The sequence below is a fragment of the Glycine max genome, chromosome 7 (genome assembly GCF_000004515.6).
Source record: "Glycine max cultivar Williams 82 chromosome 7, Glycine_max_v4.0, whole genome shotgun sequence".
NCBI lineage: Eukaryota > Viridiplantae > Streptophyta > Magnoliopsida > Fabales > Fabaceae > Glycine > Glycine max.
The window spans coordinates 9338687-9360057 of record NC_038243.2 but is presented as its reverse complement, the minus strand read 5'-3'; the positions used below and the strand labels follow the sequence as shown (position 1 = coordinate 9360057).

General features: G+C 29.4%; 1 protein-coding gene and 1 pseudogene across 1 annotated transcript; both read right to left on the bottom strand.

The window, feature by feature from the left end:
* Window positions 1-1192: 1192 nt before the first annotated feature.
* On the bottom strand, window positions 1193-6734 carry LOC100817402 (protein DETOXIFICATION 16-like; annotated as a pseudogene).
* A 5544-nt stretch (window positions 6735-12278) lies between these two features.
* LOC100816863 (protein DETOXIFICATION 16) lies at window positions 12279-17393 on the bottom strand. Its single transcript, XM_006583387.4, has 8 exons — window positions 17130-17393; window positions 15329-15873; window positions 14810-14896; window positions 14285-14341; window positions 13873-14111; window positions 13210-13328; window positions 12898-12984; window positions 12279-12569 (listed from the first exon to the last, which is right to left on the bottom strand). Exons 1-8 carry the CDS (start codon window positions 17313-17315, stop codon window positions 12486-12488), a joined length of 1404 nt encoding a protein of 467 aa, XP_006583450.1. The 5' UTR covers window positions 17316-17393; the 3' UTR covers window positions 12279-12485.
* Between the last annotated feature and the right edge of the window lie 3978 nt (window positions 17394-21371).

Sequence of the window (21371 nt, the reverse complement as noted above, 5' to 3'; positions counted from 1 at the left end):
CGTGCAAATTCCTTTTCAATTTTTTCTTTCTTTCAGAAGCTTCATAAAGTAATGAAAGAACAACAATTTGTTTCCAAAAACATAAAAACATATGTCATTTAACTTGATCTCTGACATTAAGCTCAGCAACACAACCTTGGTAGCTCAAAGATGATATATAAGTGACATTCTTTTATACGAGAAAATAAATGAAAAAACCTTCAATTTCATCTCTAAAGTATTACTCTTTCTCCTATATGGTTCCTAAAGTAAAAACATTATATAAGTAATTCCCCAAGTATTAAAATCATGGTTAGTAGTATTTGAAGTATTAAAAATCTATGACATTGTTAGTAAAATATATCAATTTAGGAACTAGATCAATGGATATTCAATATTTCAAGAATTACTTATATAATTTTATTATTTTAGGGACTATATAAGAGAGAGTAATACTTGACGGATTAAATTGATTGTTTATTTAAAATAAATATAAAATTTCTTGGGTAGTATCTAACCTAAATTTTTAAGCTTTTTTTTTTCTTTAAAAAGAAAAAAATTGGGTCAAACATAATATTAAAATAGAGGTTATATTGAAGTTAATTAAGAGTTTTTTTTAATTAAAAATGAAAAACTAAAAAAAGAACATATGGTTGCATCTTTAGAAGGTTGATGAGCTTTTAAGTGTTATTAAATGATGGCGGAATGGCTTGGTAGATTTTTTGTCAATTACTACAAGCAACTTGTGAATTAAGACCTACTATGACAGTTTTATATGCTAAAATTGCGTGTTTATTCTGTCATCTGCCATAGTAAGTCTTCCTTCACAAATTTTGACTATAGCAGGTCTTTCTTGATAGGCCGAAATTAAGTGTTTATATGAATTCTGTCATCTTTATTCATTGATATTCATATAATAATTATAAATTTACTTTTTTTTTCTCCTTATTAAAATGTATCTCACTTTATGTTCTTGACTGGAATATATTCTTTTCTATAGAAGATATATGTAGCCATAGATAAAAGAAGTGTGTCCCTCACTTTAAAAAATCAAATCCCTATTTATGATATAACTGGATACCAGCACGAATTACTGTTTTGTAGTACATGCTAAGGAATAATTTTGGTTGTGCTATAAGTAACATCGGTGCTGAGTTTCGGCTCCAAGGTAACTCACTGCTACACGTAATATAGAGCAAAGGTTCTTCAACTTTCAAGCAGTATTAGCATTTTGGTTACCCTGAAGTGCCTCAACTTGGACTATACTGCCTCCTACTCTTGTTGCTGCCTTATTTGCCTGAACAATGAAGACTCTGCTGTTAGTATCCATAGTTGATAGATAACATAAACTACTGAGTTAAAGATAGGACAACTTACTTCTTTCTCCCAATTTGTGCGTAAGGTGACCACAAGAAAACACACCACTTGAACAATAAGTGCTAATACGATCCCTAAAAGTAACCCCTGTAATTATGAAGAATTATGACAATTACTATAACTTTAGTGCAGCGCATGTCTGGAATAAAGTTTGTAAACCGAGTTAGCAAAAGTATCTTAAGTCTTGTTTCTCTAAAACTGAGTTTGCAAGCAAAATTTTATTCTTAGACATACTTTTGAGGATCATCAAACATGACTTCAAATTGATTTTACTCTCAAATATAATTTTGGACCCTCCCACCAAAAATTCAAACATACCCTTAGTTGAACAAGTTCAATGCCGTGCAGGATAGGAACACACAACAAAAGCCTTATCTCACTAGATTATATGGATTATACGATGCTTTTAGTCTCAGTTAAAAACTACTTTTTTTAAGGATATTATTGATTGTGAGATCTTTTTTAATAATAACAAAATGGTTAGATTTTACCTGTCCTTTCATGTGGAGGACAAAAGCTGTCACAATTGCAAAAGGAACGCCCAAAAAATAATAAGATCCTAGATTAAAGAATGCGCCAAGTTTCTGCCAACCACATCCTCTGGCAACTCCTGTTTATAATCAAGGAATTAGCAAAGTTCAGATATACAATTTAACACCAAGGTTTCTCAATAAATGACTTAAAAGGTAGTATTAGATTGCATTCTTACTGTGCAGTTCAACAGGTGGTATTTATAAATTGAATGTAAACTGTAAAACAACTCATAAAAATATGAATAAATATATATACTAAAAACCAATCTAATGATTTTATTCAATACCTTGAAATGCTGTTTGAATTGAATCTATAAAGGGAGAGCTTGCAACAATTGGGATCATGGAAGTCACATACGTGACCACTTCGTGTACATTGGTAAAAGCACGCCCCCAAACTCTGCGTACCAACAAAAGGGCAGCAAATTCCAAAATTCCCACTGCAGAGGCCAAGAACATGGTGACTTTAACGGCTAAATATGCAGCTTTTGCACGACCAGCCCCTAATTCATTTGAGATCCTTGTGCTGTTCAAGTGTAAACATGTAATGAGACTTGTTATGGTCAATAATAAGCAAAAAAGACATGTGACTGTAACATTACTTATGGTAAATTGGTAATAGCATGCACTTTTTTAAGAGCTTAATTTCCATGTACTATTAGTGTAAAATTTACACTGTCAACCATTAAACAATTATGGTAGGTATGAGTTATAAATAAATTATTGTAAAACTCAACAAAGATGACAGTGTAGAAGTTCTTTACACTGTTAATGGATATATTATTTATTCTTTTTTTTTTAATCAGTTTAGATATTAATGGGATATAAACAATACAGTTCAGCATGAAAGACTAACCTTCCAGCAGCACTAACTTCAAATGGTACCATCCAAAATATACCAGTTGTATTAAGGCTGGAGATGAAAAAAGAATAGTTGGTCATTATCAAGGGATGATAAATATAATAGCATATGTTATTTAATATCCAGAACAAATAGTAGCATAGAAGGTCTTAACTGAAAAACAAACCATATAGAAAGCACTGAAGTTTGCAATTTCGCGTTAGGAAGAGCACCAGATAAGAGCACCATAATTTCAAATGTCCATGCTTCTAAGCTGGAACATAATGATAGAATAGAAGCAGCAATTAGCATTTCTCAGCATCAGTCATTCACATTTCGACTCACTAGGAAAAGAAATAAGTTTTTTCAAGTAATCTCTATGTGATAGTGTGAAGAGCAATATTAATTAAATCAAAACAATTGTACATTACCCGACGTTAAAGTCCTTTATTTATTAGTGACATCAAATTGATCGTAAGATAATTAAATTCATTACTTTTGTGCTTCAAGAACCTAATTGATGGCAAAAATATTAAGGGACTAACTGATTGGTGTGCATAATTTTTGCTGATTAATTTATTTTATGGATAAAGTGTGGACTTAAATGCATATATCTTTTGTTTTTTTGTTTTTTTTTTTTTTTTGTATTGTGCTGAAAAATGACAGAACGAGAGAGATTCTCACGGGGCATGACACAATAGTATGTTATGATGACCAAAAGAGATCTACAGGATTATTCAGGATCCCTCCTAGGCTAAAAAGATCTAACTCTTTATGTCTTATAAACTTGTAATTAGCATATGATAATAAATAAATTAAAAGATTTTATTTTTCAACAAGAAATACATATTAAAAATCAAATTATAAAAGAATTTGTTCTTATTTATACTATAAATTAAAATCCATCCATCTCTCAATTTAACCATTTATCACTTTTTCTTTAAAAGTGCATCTTCTATATCATTAGACTCTCAATGAGATCAAAGTACTCTTTTATTTATATTTATACATATTGTAATTTTCTTAACTGTTCATTCATTTTAAATAAAGAGAGAAAAAAATACATGTAAGATTTAATTTGAGATAATGAGATTTTGTTGATGAAAGATAATAATATAGAATTAAATTAAATTAAATAAAAAATATGAACTATATATTTTTTAAAATTTGTTAAAATTATGTTACTCGTTTAATGTAATAAAATATTTAATTTTTAACAAAATTATGTGTTTATTTCATTAATTTAACATATATTTATATTTTAAAGTGTATATATATAATGGTACTTATTTATATTTTGTCCTACACCCATAAAATGCCAGAACCGATTGTGGGATTACTGCACATATCCACCTACCATGTATCCTTAAATGACTGATTAAAAAATTTAATCTATCCTATATTGGTTACCAATTGTTATATTATACTATGAAAGTGAAGTTTTGGTTGAGAAACGAAAATCATACCACACCATGAGTGCAGAAGGAAAAGCAAGTTTGAGAAACTCTGGGATATTATGCAATGATTTCTTTCAGAAACCAGTCCAAGTTGTTTTGCATGAAGGGGAGAACCGAATATAAAGTGTAAGTAGTATGGTATTAAACCAATTTGAAATGCAAATTGCAATGACAGATCCTTTGAAACCAAGCCCAAGTTTGAGAACAAAAGTCCAACAGAGAAGAATGTGTAACAGGCTATAGTTAGTCCTGAGGTTATCACCATAGGAAAGACTATGCTTTGGGTTTGTAGGAATTTGACAATGCACCGAAGAAGACCATTGGCTGAAAGGCTTGGAATCAGTAATCTTGCATATTGTTGAGCTTGTGCTGCAATTTCTTTGTCTTGATGAAGAGCAACTAAAATAGGCCCTAAGAATACCCAAATAATGGAGACAGGTATAGTGACAAGGATGAGAACCAACATGGCTCCTTGTGTGTGCACGCCAACCATGTGATACTGCCTTGACCACAAAATGTGTCTAGTGCGCTTGACATGCCCATCTAAATGAAGTGAGCCATGAACATTAGTCATAAAGATTAAGAATCATAAGAACAAGAAAGTTGAGACATTTTAAAATATAATTTTGATTTTCGTTTGTTCAATCGGTAATTTTGATTTCTCCATTTTAAAATTAACATATTTGGTCATTCTATATTAAAAATTTTAAGATTTTAGTTCTCTCATTTTAAAATAAAAACGTTTAGTCCTTTAATTTTAGAAAATTTACAATTTTGATTAAATTCTTAAATTTGTTTTTTTATCCGATTGAACCCTAAACCTAATTATTCATTTAAGGTACCATTAAAAAATGATTTAATTAGTTACAAAGTAAGAAAATAAAAAATAAAATAGATAAAATTAAAGATTAAACTAAAATTGTAGATTTTCTAAATTATAGGGATCAAATGTTTCTATTTTAAAATAAGAAGATTGAAATTATAAATTATTTAAAATAGGAAGATAAAATGTTTCATTTTTAAAATAAAAGAATCAAAATTATGGATTGAGTAAAATAGAGGGACCAAAATTACATTTAAGACTATATAGTATAATGCAAGTAAAAGAGATATAAGAAGAGTTATATACGGTAGGAAACTATTTTCCCTCCACCCACATATTTTAGACAATTGGAGATGAAAATTACGTACTTTTATAAAATAACAGAATCAAATGTCTCAATTTTAAAATAGAAAAATCAAAATTACATATTGAATAAAATAAAGAAAACAAGATTACATTTATCATTTAGTATATTACAGTTATTCTTTAGCTATTATATTAGGTTAATTAATATTATATAACAGAATAATATTATATTATTTAGCTTTTAACTTGTTATTTTTAAATATTATGTGTTATTCTATTTTTTAAATGGTTGTCTTTGGACTTTTATAATTGTTATTTATCTTAATTTGTTAGATTATTTTTCAATATTATTTTTATGTTTTTATTTGGAAAAAAATCTAAAGTTGAACTTCTTAACTCAGCTTTAAGTAATAAAAGTAATTTTAAATCATTCAAAGTTGATTACATATGCAATTTGTATTGTTTTGACTTTTCCAATTCAATCGCTTCTACAAAATCTTTTTTAGACAAGAAACTTGTGAAAACAAAGTTTCACAACAAAATGCAAGATGAGTTCTTCCGGATACTTTAGCTATATATATTAAAAAGAATATTACAAAAACATTTACTACAAAAGAAATTATGGAAGATTTTTATCAAATCAAGAATTATCAAACATCACGACCCTTATGGTTGAAAAGAAATCTATTTCATTTTCATGTGTTTTTTTTCCCATCAAACGTAATTATATTTATTTTCATTGGATATATGATAATTTTTTTTTCATTATTCTAAATTTTAAACGATTAATAATAGAATTTGATTTTTATTAATTTTATTTATTATGTTATAAATTTTGTCCCCTAACAATTTTTTCTGGTTCTGCCACTGATTATATATATATATATATATATGATTCATGTATCAAGGGGTTGATTCTTTCTAAAATACATGTTTACTGAGCAAGACTATATTCGATATTTTAAATTGTCTATTGAAATTCTTCTTTTTGTTGTTTTAATTCAAGCCAAACAATTATATTTTGTTATTTCCTTTATTTAATTGGTATAAATTAAAATGATGGCAGAGAATGAACACAGGTACCTCCGTTATCCACAGTCCATATATAATACAATGCAAGCATGCACAGATCTCACACATTCTGAAAGTTGGTAAACCATAACATAAAATTAGAAAATACTGTGAACATACCAACACGTTGAAACCAGTAACATTGACAAATGAAGTAGCCAATGAAGCACCAGCCAAAAGCAACTCATCCAAATGGCCTACAAACATGAGAGACATCATTTGTAAACTATACTGACAGACACACACACATATCATGGGCCCTGCCACCCATAATTGCTTCGTTACTTCATCTGCTATTTCCTTATCCCATATGCCCATTCTCTCTTGATCACATCACATACAATAAGACAACCTTCTCCAAGATGATGCCTACGATCCTCTGATTTCTCTCAAACACTAAGCGTTAATATTGGTGAAGAAATTGATGAATAATTTTTTCATATAAAAAATTATAACACTCACACACAACATTAAATATTATATTTTTTTTAAATAAAAATATTTTAAAAAAATATATAGTTATATATTGGGCTTTTTTTAGCTAATATATATAATTTTTTTTATCAACATAGTAACTTTTTTTACTTTACAAAAACTAATAGCAACTATTTTCTTATTTGAGGGCCTAAAGCATAAATTTTAGTTGTTTTAGCCTTGGGATGACTATATATATATAAAATAAGAGTGAGAAAATAAGATAATAAGTTCAAACACTAAAAAATAAGAGGTGTAAAATATACAATTTTAAAATAAATATGCATTTACTTGTCCTCATATGAGATTTGGTTAGGGGATTCAAACACATAAAACTAGTGGATGTAAAATATAAAATTTTAAGTCAAATACTTGTGACATTATTAAAATGAGGGAATGCATTTGCATTCACACATAATTAGACAGGACACCAAGTACTGGGTTACCTAGTCCCACATGAGGCAAAAGCAACATACCAAATAGGTATTAGGCTAAGATAGTTGAGTACCTATTTGGACTCACACAAGGCAATGATTGCATTTACTAATAATCACGAGATCAGGTCATCTAATTTTGCTTAGAGGACGAATTACTTATATGGTAATTAGTACACGCAGGCCCAAGACCCAACCGGTATAGATAAACGAAGACACATATATATAATATAAGTATAACAAATTCAACTTAACATAATTCACATCATTTTACCACTCATTGCATAATATCACTTGTCCCAAGGATTGTTAGGCGTTTGACAAGTGTACCAAATGTTCAAGTAATAAAGTCTCGGAAGTTCGAGTGTCAAATTCCATGGGAATTTTGTGTTGTACTTATCTTGGATACTTTTCAATTTATAAGGGAAAAATAATAAAAGAGAGGGGTAGAAGAATGAATAGGAAGCAGTAATAGGAAATTATAAGTAATGGAAAGCAAAGAATTAGAAGTAGAATAATTAAAGAGGGAATTCAATGGAATGCAAGTGTTAGGATCTAGCATGTCCTATTTGCCTAGGATGTATGATTTTATGATTTTTCTTTATCAATTCAAGTGATTTTATCCTACCCACATCTATTCATTTATTTGCCCCTGATGCCTCACGATGACAAGCCTATTTTATTTATCTATCTCCCAAATTCCTTTGAAAAGATTCAACAAATAAAATGCATGAAGTCTAAATTCTAGATGTTTGCAAAAATGCATGGGCATAAAATTTATCATTCTAAGTCTAGCAATGATTTATTTATGATATCTTTTCTTTTTATTCTATTAGAAGTTATCCTCTATCGAGTGTGTAACCCCTAAAACTAATGCATGCATGCCTTCTTTAAATCTTATTTAGAAGTTACTCTTTTCCGAGCACCTAACTCCTAAAAGAATGAAAAGATGAATAATGCAAGAAAGATAAACAGAAAAGATAACAGGATAGAGAACACCTGGTATTGCATTGATAAATAGTGAAGAGTACATCATACATCGCTTGAATTTTTAGGCTTGTCAGACCTTAACTAGGGGTTTAGCCACTCATGGCCATTGAGGGCTTTACAATGGATGAGAACTGATGAGAGAAAAGGGGTGAAAGAAAGAAAGGGAAAAATGATGAAAGAGAGAAGAGAATTCCCTAAGGAAGAGTTTTCAGGCTCTAGGCAGTAGTGAGAATACTCTGGGACTTGGTGTGTCATTTCCCCTTGGCCTAGCTCTCTATTTATAGCTGTTGAAGTGGGCTTTAGGCCTTCGTAAGCTCGCTTAGCGCGACCTCCCTTGCTTAGCGCGTGTAGATCATGCGCTTAGCGGGCTCCTCGTGCTTAGCGCATTTAGTTCTATTGGATCGCGCACTCAGCGGGTTCCTCTCGCTTAGCATGTTCTATTTTTGTTGTGAGTTGTGACTCTTGTGCTTAACGCCTCGCTTAGCACCTGTGTCTTCTGTTTCTCTTAGCGCGAGGCGCTGGGCTGGGTCTTTTCTGATTTCTTATTTTTTTTCTTCGTTATTTTCCACTTTTTGCTTTTAGCCCCTCCAGTTTTTATATCTGCAGTCAAATTTAATGAAACATCAATTCTTTAACACTTAAGCGCAAATAACTACTAAATAATTATTTTTAAAGATAATTTTACTTTATTTTCTATTATCAAAGTACAATTATTTAGCAGTTATCAATGATTTAATCACAAAATCACGTTTCACACATTTACATTAATCACGTGTTCAGAACAACAAATCTCAAGTACAACACAACATCTCACACTCATAGAATTCATTATCCACCATCACGTAACAAGTCACAATGATCATTACACAGACATTATGCAACAGATACACTAAGACTCAATCCTATATGCAATGTGATACCATGTCAGTGAAAAACCTCGTCGGACACCTAGGAGTACATGACAAGACAGACCACACACTGGTAAGTCAGGTCACTCTTACTAGGTAAAATCATAGGAAGATCAGTCAAACCGGGTGTATTTACTCCCAAGGCCTAGACTCCGAAGAGTCCATCAGGGTCTTTCTCTCCTGATTCATGTCCAACCCATAAAATATTTTAACATGCAGACTCTATCTATGAATTATACAACACACACAACTCATCAATTGTTCTTAAAATAATGTTAACTCATCGCGTTTCAAAGTGATTCAACTCGTCGGGTTGCCACAATGGACCCCATCACAATACTTGTTGCACATTAACTCGTTTCCCTTAAAGGGTCTTACAGTTGTATGATTGTACGATTCATAACTCACAACTCAATGTACACAACATCTCAATACACGCGTGATCTCACAATTTAACACATACTCAACTTATCACATACACTCAATCTCAATCACAATGTTATAATCCCAAAGTAACATATTATCACACCTCATGAATCATAAATACCTCACACAATATTAATATATACATGACACAAACATAGACTTTACCTATAAACTATGCAATATACCCAACTACTCAATTATTTTAAAAATTATTTTAACTCATCGTGCCTTAAAGTGATTCAACTTGTCGGGTTCCCACAGTGGATCTCATTACAAAACTCGTTGTTAACTCGTTGGCAATTGCACCAATTTGTCACAAGTAGTAAAGTACTCAGAAGTCTGAGTGTCGAATCCACATGAACTTTGTTTGTATTTAAATTGATGCAAACCTAATTTACAAGCAAGAGATAAGGAAAATAATTAATAAAGAATGACAGGAGATAAGATAAAGATTTAAAAGAAACGATAAAAGATTTAAATTAAAAGATGATAAAGATTAAAAAAATAGAAGATAAAAAAGATAAGATAAGAAAAGAAAAAGACAAGAAAAATGAAAGATTAAGATGAAGATAAAGAAAGATAAATTCAGAATATGATAATATTGGGACCTAGTCTGCCTTATTTTTCTAAGATGTATTATTTTAGATTTTTCTATATCAATTTGGTGAATTTTTCCTATCCACATCTGTTAGAATACTTGTCCCTGATGTTTCACGATGACAAGCCTATCTATCTCCCAAATGTCTTTGCAAAGACTCAATAGATAAAATGCATGATGTTCTAATTCTAGATGTTTGCTTTGATGCATGGGCATAATGCAATCACTTTATGTCTAGCAATGATTTTATTAAGATATTACTTTCTTTTAGTTCTATTAGAAATTATTCTCTGTCGAGCGACTAATCCCTAAAACTGATGCATGTAAGACATTCCTTGTTCTATTAAGGATTACCCTCTATTGAGCACCTAACCCCTAAAGATAATGCAAGGATGAATGATACATGAAATTAAAATAAGAAAGGATAGTAGAAAAAAACATTTGTTTCCATCGATAAACATGAAGTGTACAATACATCTTTTGGCTTTTTAGGTCTGTCAGACCCTAACTGAGGGTTTAGTCTCTCATAGCCATAAGATGCCTTACACTAGAAATGGGATATAGGATCTGATGGAGGAGAATTAAAGATTTCCCTTGCTAGAGACACTCAGGATGTACTCATTAGAGAGCTCTGAGTCTTCGGGGTAGTGTCTTTTCTCCTTGACTTGACTCCTTTTTTTTATAGTTACGACTTGAGCTTGACTCCCTTTCTATAGTTGCTGGAATGGACTTGGGTCTGATGCCAAAAAATCTTCCTTATTTATATTTTTGATATTTTCTAGATTTTTTGTTTTGCTTTTAATCCCTCCTTTTCATATCTGCAAGCCATAAATAAGAAAAATATCAATTCCTAATATTTAAGCCAAAAATAACTGTTAAATAAATATTTTTAAAGATATTTTTATTATAAAAAATAGTTCATATTTAGCAGTTATCACTCGTCGTGCAAAAACTCGTCACCCTTAAAGAGTCTTAGAGTTGTGTGATTGTACAATTCATAGCTCACAATTCAATGCCATCACTTTACACTTCACAATAACATGTATAATCACATTAAGGAACGTATTAATCCCACACTTGTTCTCAATACATGTCTTATCACACCTTCTCACTAACACATTATCACTTCCTATATATATATATATATATATATATATATATATATATATATATATATATATATATATATATATACAATAACAATCTTCCAATATTGAAGGCATATAATCATTCACTTATTCATTCTGTTAATAGTATAGAACATGTGATCACATCATGGGGAACAAAACCCCTTAATAAATTTCAAGAAAACATGCAAGAATCAAGAATTTCTAAATTTCTAGGTTTCTAACATTCATAGCCCAACACTCAATTAAACCATCCAATTCGCATCAGTGCATCAATTGACCCATGAAACATGAACAATTCGTAGTTATCATTGTACAAACAAAATTAAAACGCATAAAACACCCAAAAATTAATCCTGATTTGATCCTTTAAGGATCCTTACACATGTTCACTCTAACCCCAATTGCAATAAACTCATCCCTTACAGACATTATATCACAAATCCCAACGGTGGAAATGTGAAAAGTTGAATTCTGAAAGTGGTGTTCGAATTTCAGGATGATCCAATGGTTAATGAGTTTGAGATAGTAGTTTGACTAAGACAAATGTGGGTGTATGCGGAAAAAAGAGTTTTAGAAGAGGAAGAAGGGAAAACGAATTTGAAAGAAAGAGAGAGCGTAGAAACATATCGTAAATTTAAAAATTGATATGATATGTCTTGGGTAATTTGAACCTATTATTTACTCTATTTTTTTTATTTTATCATTTTATAAAAATGAACTTTATTTTACTATTTCATTAAATAAATAATCAATTAAAATATCCATTTATTTTCTAAAACATAATTTTACTATTTATTTTTTAATATTATTAAACCTTTATTTTAATTAACAAAAATCATTTTTTCTTTTTTATTTAATTTCTAAAAATTTTATTAATTTTTAAATAAAAATCTTTTTATTTAATTTAAAAAAAACGGGTGTTACACCTCACTTTTAAAAGAAACTAAATCAAAATTTATCAGATAACTGAATTCCAGCGGGGATTACTGTTTTTGTAGTGTTATGCTAACGAATAACTATGGTTGTGCTCTAGGTACATTGATGTTGATCTCAGTTTCGGATTCATATAACCAACATTATTATTCCAAGATAAGTCACTAGTTCTACACGTAAAACTAGAATTAAAATTCTTCAACTATCAAGCAGTATTGGCATTTTGGTCACACGGAAGGTCCCCAAGTTGGACTCCATCGCCTCCTACTCTTTTTGCTGCCTTTTTTGCCTGAACAACGAAGAGACACTGCTATTAGTTAAGGAATAATTAGAAAAGGATAAAATTTAAGATATAATAATATTTACCTAAAGTTGTGTAACAAACTTTTTATCTTATCTAGAGTATCAAATTGTTCTCATTTTTCTTATCTATTTCCTAGTCACTCTTTATCTTTTGTAGCCATTGGTTGTTAGTGCTAATCTGTATTTAAATCAATCACTATCAACCAGAATGCATCCAATTTTTTTTGTTCTCCTATCATATTTCTATCTGTGTTAGTATGCAGTCATGCAGAGTTGTTGATAATAAGAACTGAGTTGAAGATAGGACAACTTACTTCTTTCTCCCAATTGGCGCGTAAGGTGACCAGAAGGAAACACACCACTTGCACAGTAAGTGCTATTAGGATCCCTAAAAATAGCCCCTGTAATTATGAAGAATCAAGATAATCACTAGCTTCAATTGGACATGCATGTTCACTATATATCATGCCAGATACAAACCAATAACAAACAATAGCCTTATGCTACTAAGTGAGCTTGATTATACAAATTACACGATGTTATTAGTTTCAGCTAAAAACCAAATTCTGAAGGATATTAATATTTACTATAAGATTTTTTTTAATAATAAAATGGTTATATTTTACCTGTCCTTTCATGTGGAAGACAAAAGCTGACACAACGGAAAAAGGAACTCCCAAAAAATAATATGACCCTAGATTGACATATGCACCAAGTTTCTGCCAACCACATCCTCTGGCAACACCTGTTCACAATGAAGGAATTAGCAAAGTTCGCAAGCATTTACAGATAAACACTTAGGTTCCTCAATAAATGATTTTAAGGTATTTGATTGCATTCAAATTGCATTCGATAGTGTTTAGTTCAACTAGTAGGGTATTTATATATAATTCGTTTCAATTCAATGTAAACTGAAAAAATCAAATAAAAAAATATGAACAGGTGTTGAGTTACATTAATATGAAATATTATCATGAAAGCTAACTGATTAACAGTTAATTGTACAATAGAGTAACTAACAAACTAAATCCAGTTAAAGGAAATAACAACAGCAGTTTTTTCCAATATCAATAAAAAAATAAATATTGAAAATAAATTTAATCTAAATCGCTTAATTTAGATGAGATTGAACTAGTAATATGATAGTAAAATAAGAAAAGTGATGGATCTGGATGATACTATTTAGTTTTCCTTGAAATGATCAATTTAATCCAATTCCTGAATACTTAATCAACCGGGGAAAATGGACATTTTTGAACCTCATATCATTGAATGATTTTACTCAATACCTTGAAATGCTGTTTGGATTGAATCTATAAAGGTAGAGCTAGCAACAAGTGGCATCATGGAAGTCACATATTTGACCACTTCATGTACATTGGTAAAAACACGGCCCCAAACTCTCCATAATATCATAAGGGAAGCAAATTCTAAAATCCCCACTGCAGAGGCCAAGAACATGGTGACTTTAACTGCTAAATATGCAGCTTTTGGACTACCAGCCCCTAATTCATTTGAGATCCTTGTACTGTTTAAGTGGAAACATGTAATGAGATTTGTTAGGGTCAATAATAAGCAAAAAATATATATGACTGCAACATTACATATGGTAATATAGCATGCATGCACATTTTTATTTTAATCTGTTATGGAAAATAATATATAGAATATAAACAATACAGTTCAGCACGAAAGACTAACCTTCCAGCAGCACTAATTCCAAATGGTATCATCCAAAATATACCAGATGTGTTAAGGCTGGGATGAAAAAAATACAATTGATCATTAACAAGGGAAGAAAGGGGTTTTCAAATGAGAAAGATGAATATAATAGCATATATATATATATAAAACATACAGTAGTCAAGCCAAGTCTCGAGCCACGAAGTCGACCAGACACCAAAAAATGATCATGCACGCACGAACGCACGAGCACATATACTCATGCACGCTCATATATATAGGCATACATGGGTTGGATAACATTGAAAATTTAATGACTGCAATCTCATTGATATCTTCACATTTTTATTACTGTGAATATATTTAATTAGTTATTGTAACTTTATGTCCCTCAACAAATATATATAATATCAAAAACTTTTTCTTATTAATGGCCTAAGGCGGCAAAGGCCTTATTGACCTTACCGTAAACACACACTGAATGAGGAAGATGGATATAATAGCATATGGCATAGCCCCTAAGATATTAGCAGAAAAACTAACCATATCGAAAGCATCGAAGTTTGCAATTTCGCATCAGGAAGAGCACCAGACAGAAGCACCATTATTTCAAACGTCCATGATTCTAAGCTGCAACATAGTGATACAATAGGAGTATAGCAATTAGAACTTCTCAGCATGAGTAGTTATTCACATTAAGGAAAAAAAAAAAGTTTTTGCTAGTTATCTCTATCTGATATGCGAAGAACAACATAAATTAAAATAATGTACATCTAATCTTCCCAAAATATGACATGTATATATTGCATCAGTCCTTTATTTATGAGTGACATCAACTTGTCCCTAAGATAATTAAAGTCATTGATTTTTGTGCTTCAAGAACCAAATTGATGACACAAACATGACGGACTAAATGACTAGTTTTCATTTTTTTTTAGGATTAATTTAATGTAATGAATTAAACAATTGACTAAAGTAATGATCATATCTTGCTATGTTGGTTGCAATGCAAGTTGTTATATTATATGGAAACAAATTTTGGTTAAGAAAAGAATATCATACCACACCATGAGTGTTGAAGGAAAAGCAAGTTTGAGAAATTTAGGGATGTTATGCAATGATTCCTTTGAGAAACCAGTCCAAGTTGTTTTGCACGAAGGGGAGAGCTTTATATAAAGAGCAAGTATTATGGTGTTAAACCAATTAGAAATGCAAATTGCAATGGCAGATCCTTTGATGCCAAGCCCAACTTTTTGAACCAAAACCCAACACAGAAAGAAGTGTAAGAAGCTAGTAAGTCCAGTGGCTAGCACCATAGGAAAGACTATGTTTTGGGTTTGTAGGAACTTAGTAATGCACCGAAGAAGACCATTGGCCGAAAGGCTTGGGATCAAGTATCTGGCATATAGTTGAGCATGTGCAGCAATTTCTTTGTCTTGATGGAGAGCAACTAGAATAGGCCCTAAGAATACCCAAATAATGGAGAGGGGTATGGTAACAAGGGTGAGAACCAACATGGCACCTTGGGTGTGTACACCAAGCATGTGAAACTGCTTTGCTCCATATGCTTGACCACAAAATGTGTCTAGTGCGCTTGACATACCCATCTAAGTGAAGTGAGCCATGAACATTAGGCAGAAAGATTAGCATCATACATAAGAATAAGAAAGTGCATAATAATAATGATAATATACAATATAAAAAATACATGTTTACTGAGTAAGACTGTATTTGATTGTCTATTTAAATTCTTTACTTACTTTTTATTTTCTTAAAATTTCTTGATTAAATGTTTCAATTGAAGCTAAGCATCAATTAATGAAAATTTACTCATATTTGATTGACACTAATTAAAAAGTTATAATTAACAAAGTAAAATTGATGAAAGGTGTAGTGCTGAAAATGTTTCTAGCTTGTTTCCCTGTGAAAAAGTAAAGGAATAATTTGGTTTTCAACCCAAAAAAAAGTATGGGTTCTGGCATGAACACCACAAACAAAGTAAAGCGTGGGCTCAATTATACGAGAAGAATCTAGTTTTTTTTTTTTTTTTTAAATAATAAACGTAGTAAAACAGAGAGACATCCTTAATACAATGGCACCAATGACATATTTGAATTGTCAACAGAGGTCTATCTAAAAGATTATAATACAGGCCTGATTTATAAGTAATTTCCCTTAATTAGAATTACTTAACTAGTCTTTAGCTATCAGAGATTTTTCGAGTGAGAATCACTCATCAAACAGGAAAAATGGTCTCAGAGATATTCGAACACACACCTATAAAGAAAGTGGAAATTCGTACCACAATCTTAACTACTTGTGTAAATCTGAATAGACAGAAAAAACTAGCTAGACACTTGACGAGTACTGTCTAATTAATGAACATATGTCTTACAGACTGATGTCAAATGATACTTAACACTTTGACACCTAAAAAAAAAACTAGTGTCTATTAAAAACTTGTCCCGGTCATGGGTTCGAATCCGGAAACAGTCTCTTTGCATATGCAAAGGTAAGGCTGCGTACAACATCCCTCCCCCATACCTTCGCATAGCGAAGAGCCTCCGGGCAATGGGGTACGAAGTTTTTTATTAAAAACTTGTCCCGTGCATTTCCCCTCTTCGTTAATAATGAAATTTGTACTTAATTATAAAAAGTCATACTATTTTTACATTTGGCCTGTTTGAGAAAAATACAACTTCAAGAGTGATGCAAGTTTTGTATTGGTATATACTATAAACAAAAATGGTGGCAGAGAAAGAACACTTCCATATATATGCACCGGCAAGCATGGATAGATCTCATCTCACATTCTGGAAATAGGAAAACTATAACATAAAATTAGAAAATAGTGTGAACTTACCAACACGTTGAAACCAGTAGCATTGACAAATGATGTAGCCAAAGAAGTACTAGCCAGAAGCAACTCATCCAAATGGCCTACAAACACGAGAGATATCACTTGTAAACTATACTGAAACACACTAACAAATACCATTGGCCCTGCCAGCCATAGTTGCTTCTTGGCTTCCTCTTTCCATAAGGCCATTATTCTCTCTTGTGCTCAACTCTCACAGATAATAAGACAAAATTTCTCCAAGATGATGATATATATTAATTGGGATCCTCTCAAATGTTAACAGCATCGTCAAGAAATCAATAAATATTTTTTTATTTATTAAAATTATAATATAAATACATTAATAACATTTAATATTATATCATAATAAAAAATTAAATATTATATAAACACACACATATATATATATATATATATATATATATATATATATATATATATAACTATTAAATTTTAATGATTAAAAATAATTAATAAATGCCAGAATGGATTGGTACATTTGATGGATGCTTTTGCTCACAGTAGTTGTAACTTATAGGTTTGATTTTCAGATTTTCCAGATGGGTAAAAAATATGTAAAATTTTGGGAATGGGATTCTTTCATGTAACATTTTGGTTATGTGAAAGTACAATTTGTAATAAAAAGTAAAAGAAATAAAATTTAAATAACAAAAAAATGAAGATATGAGATTTTAATGGTAGAGATTTTCATATGAGAAAATATAAGTGAAAATCACACGTGAGAGAGGATATCCACTCTCCTAAAGGCTTTTTCTAAAAGAAAAAACAATCAACAATTTTTTTTTTACTAAAATTTATTATGAGAATACGTTATAACATTAAATATTAAATGCTATTAAAAACTTTGAATTTATTATCGGAATCTTCGATAAACTTTTCAAACAAAAAAGCCAAACATGCTTACGTCCTTTGCATGGTGACTCTGTAGCCCCGATCTTTTGCGGAAACGTGGCTCTGTAGCTTTGACCTTAGTTGAGATGAAATACTAATAAAATTTGAATATAATTTTTCGACATTTTTATATTGGAGTTAAAGGCACGTCATTAAAATGAAACTTTATTGTGAAGACATTAATTGCATAACTGTGTTTTCGACTCATTGGTGTAACTCCTTTGACTCTGAACACCTTACATATTAAGAATTTATGTCATAGGTTTGACTTACCAAATGTGAAAAAAGATTAGTTACCGAGTGTCTTTAATGAATATTTGACATTTTTCATATATATTTAATATTTTAAAAAATAAACATTAAAATTTATTCCCTTCAATCTTTAACTAAATTAGAGATTTAACTTTGTTCTTTTTATAAAAACAAATCTAAAATATTTGTTACAAAAATATCTTTAATTCAGAGTCATTCTTTTAGTTCAATAAATAGTAAAAAGAAGTGTCTTAAGTTTTTTGAGAGTTTAACTTTACTTTGCATAAAAATTATTTTTAGAATCTCAAAATGACGATTTACATCATAGCCAATAAAAGTTAATTCCATAAATATTTTAATGATTAAGGAAATTAACGAATCAAAATTAATAAAAATGTTTGAAAAATAATAAGAACATGTCTTATTAATATTAGGAGTAATTTTGAAAAATAATTTAATATTATTGATTAAATTAATTAGTTTTTAAATACTAATTAATAAATTAGTGTATCGAGTTTTATAAAGAAAAACAATAAAAGGGAGTATATTATAATGTAACATATTTTATTGAAGAGTGTTTATTCATAATTTCTCACTCTCATGAAAGAAAATAATTTTTTTATTGGTCTTACGTGTTTTAATTTGTTTGTTTTCTCTCCTAAAAGTAAAAATAAAAAATAAAAAACGTCCTCATTCTCTACGCTTATTGTTCTTCAGTTTTTTGGTGTTAAATGTACATTGTCAAGAACAACAAATAATTTTTTAATGTTTGACTATAAATATATCAATTAAATAGTTTTAAATATACTTTATTAAATATGTTTTGTTTGGTACAGGGAAAGAAATACTTCATTAAATATGTTTACTAATTTAAAATATAAGAAGTAAATGAAATTATATTTTGCAATATAAGATATTTTAATAAAAAATTAATTTTTTTAATAAGATTCTTACTGACCAATGATATTAGTCAGTATCTATCTTTTAATAATCAATATTGATACACATTAAAAAGAATTTAAATAAAATGTACTGTAAAGATTATTTTACTACTATTCAACTATATATTGTAATATATACGATAAGACTAATAAATTTTGTAATTATTATTTATTTTGAAATTCATATTTAAAATGATTTTTAGTTAATCAATAATATTAAATGTTTACATAAATTAATAATGTCTTAAAATACTACCAGAGTATTAAAAAAAACTGAGAAATGGTAGTAATAATGAACTCTGCTGTAACAGCCATAGTATTAATGTGCATAGAGTTTTGGCAAATAGCCCCTCCCCCAACCCACCACCACACACAATTGACGTAGTCTTTTATCAGTATCAGTGCTGGAACTAAAAGTTTTAAGTTGTGGAGACAATACTGGTATATGTAAATTAATACTTTTTATTCTAAAATAATAGTTATTTTAACCTCTTAATTTTATTCTAAATAAATTCTCCTTTTAATATTTTTAAGCTATTTTCCTCAATAATATTCTGAGATATGATTAACAATATAAATTGATACTTAGCTTGCATTGAAATGAGACAAAAAAAAAAGTTACTGAAAAGCATAATGTATTTATCATTGATGGATAGATATAATTAATAGGGTCATTTATGAAAATAGTAGTTGAAAAATTAAGGATATTTTTCTTTAAATTTATATCACTTGAATATTTTTAATTAGTGTGTCATAACTTTAATTAAAGGATTATTTTAGAATGAAGGGAATATCTTATTTTGTACTTTATACTCAATTAGGATAATTTAATTGCCAAAATACGTCCAATATGTAAGAAAATATTTTAGTTTTCATTCTCACAAAACACATATTTGGCATGATGAAGAATTTTAAGTATATTAAGTTTCACAAGAAACTCAAAAATCTTAATTACAATAATTAATTACCAAAAAGTATTAAAAGAGTTGGATATGCATAAAGATAAAACAAAGAGAATTTGAAACAGTTGAGAGAAAGTTTTAGTTAATTGTAGTATAGTGAGTGAAAAGCACATCTAAATCTAAATAAAAAAAGAAAAGAGTAAGAATATTTAATTGAAAGCATGAAAATAATGAGACTATGAAAAATACTCATATTATGATTGTTAGGGGGGGGGGGGGGGGATCCGTTATTGTCTTTTATTGTGAAGAATGACCAAGAATAAAATACACTTTACATGAATTTATTAAAATTTACATAACTTGTTCAATTGATTATGTGACTTTATCTCCCCCCCCCCCCCCTCTCTCTTATATATATATATATATATATATATATATATATATATATATATATATATATATATATTATATCAATTAGACAAAATATAATACATTTTTTTATTGGACAATAATATTTTAAAATTTAACATTAGATTTAATTTTTTTATCAAATAGATTATCTAAACAATCTTATATTAATACAAAATTATTTAATACTTACATTAGCATATATATAATTGATATAATTTCATTTTTATAATATATAAAAAATAAGAATCTTGTATTATATGCCTATAAATGTTTAATTTTATAAAATTTGACAAAAAAATTAATATAATAAAAATTACAATTTAATGATTAAATCAATAAAAATATTTTATATAAAATTATTGATAGTGTAATTTATTAGTTTGATGTTTTCTATTTTATTTTAAGATTGTATATAATTAATTTTGATAAGATTCATTTTAAATTATTAAAATATTTTAATTTTTTATTTAAACTAATCTTAAATATAATTTTTACATTAAGTATGTGTCAGAATAAAATATAATGGACCCGACAAGTTATGCCAATCAAGTTGGACTTTGCGGGACCTAATTTAATTTGTCTAACATCAATAATATAATTGGACACAATCACCTTGAGAAGGGCAACAATCACATATGTAGGGGCAAAGAGTTATTAAGGCATTGGATATAGGTCAAGATAAAAGGAGAAAAAAGGACCATTCTCTTATTATGAGGTCTAACCTTGGAATATGTGTGTGAGGACCTTTATGAGCACAGTGTTGACCAAAAAAATAGTAGTAAATTAAAAGATTTATTTATGGTAAAAATACCCACATCTATAAGTAC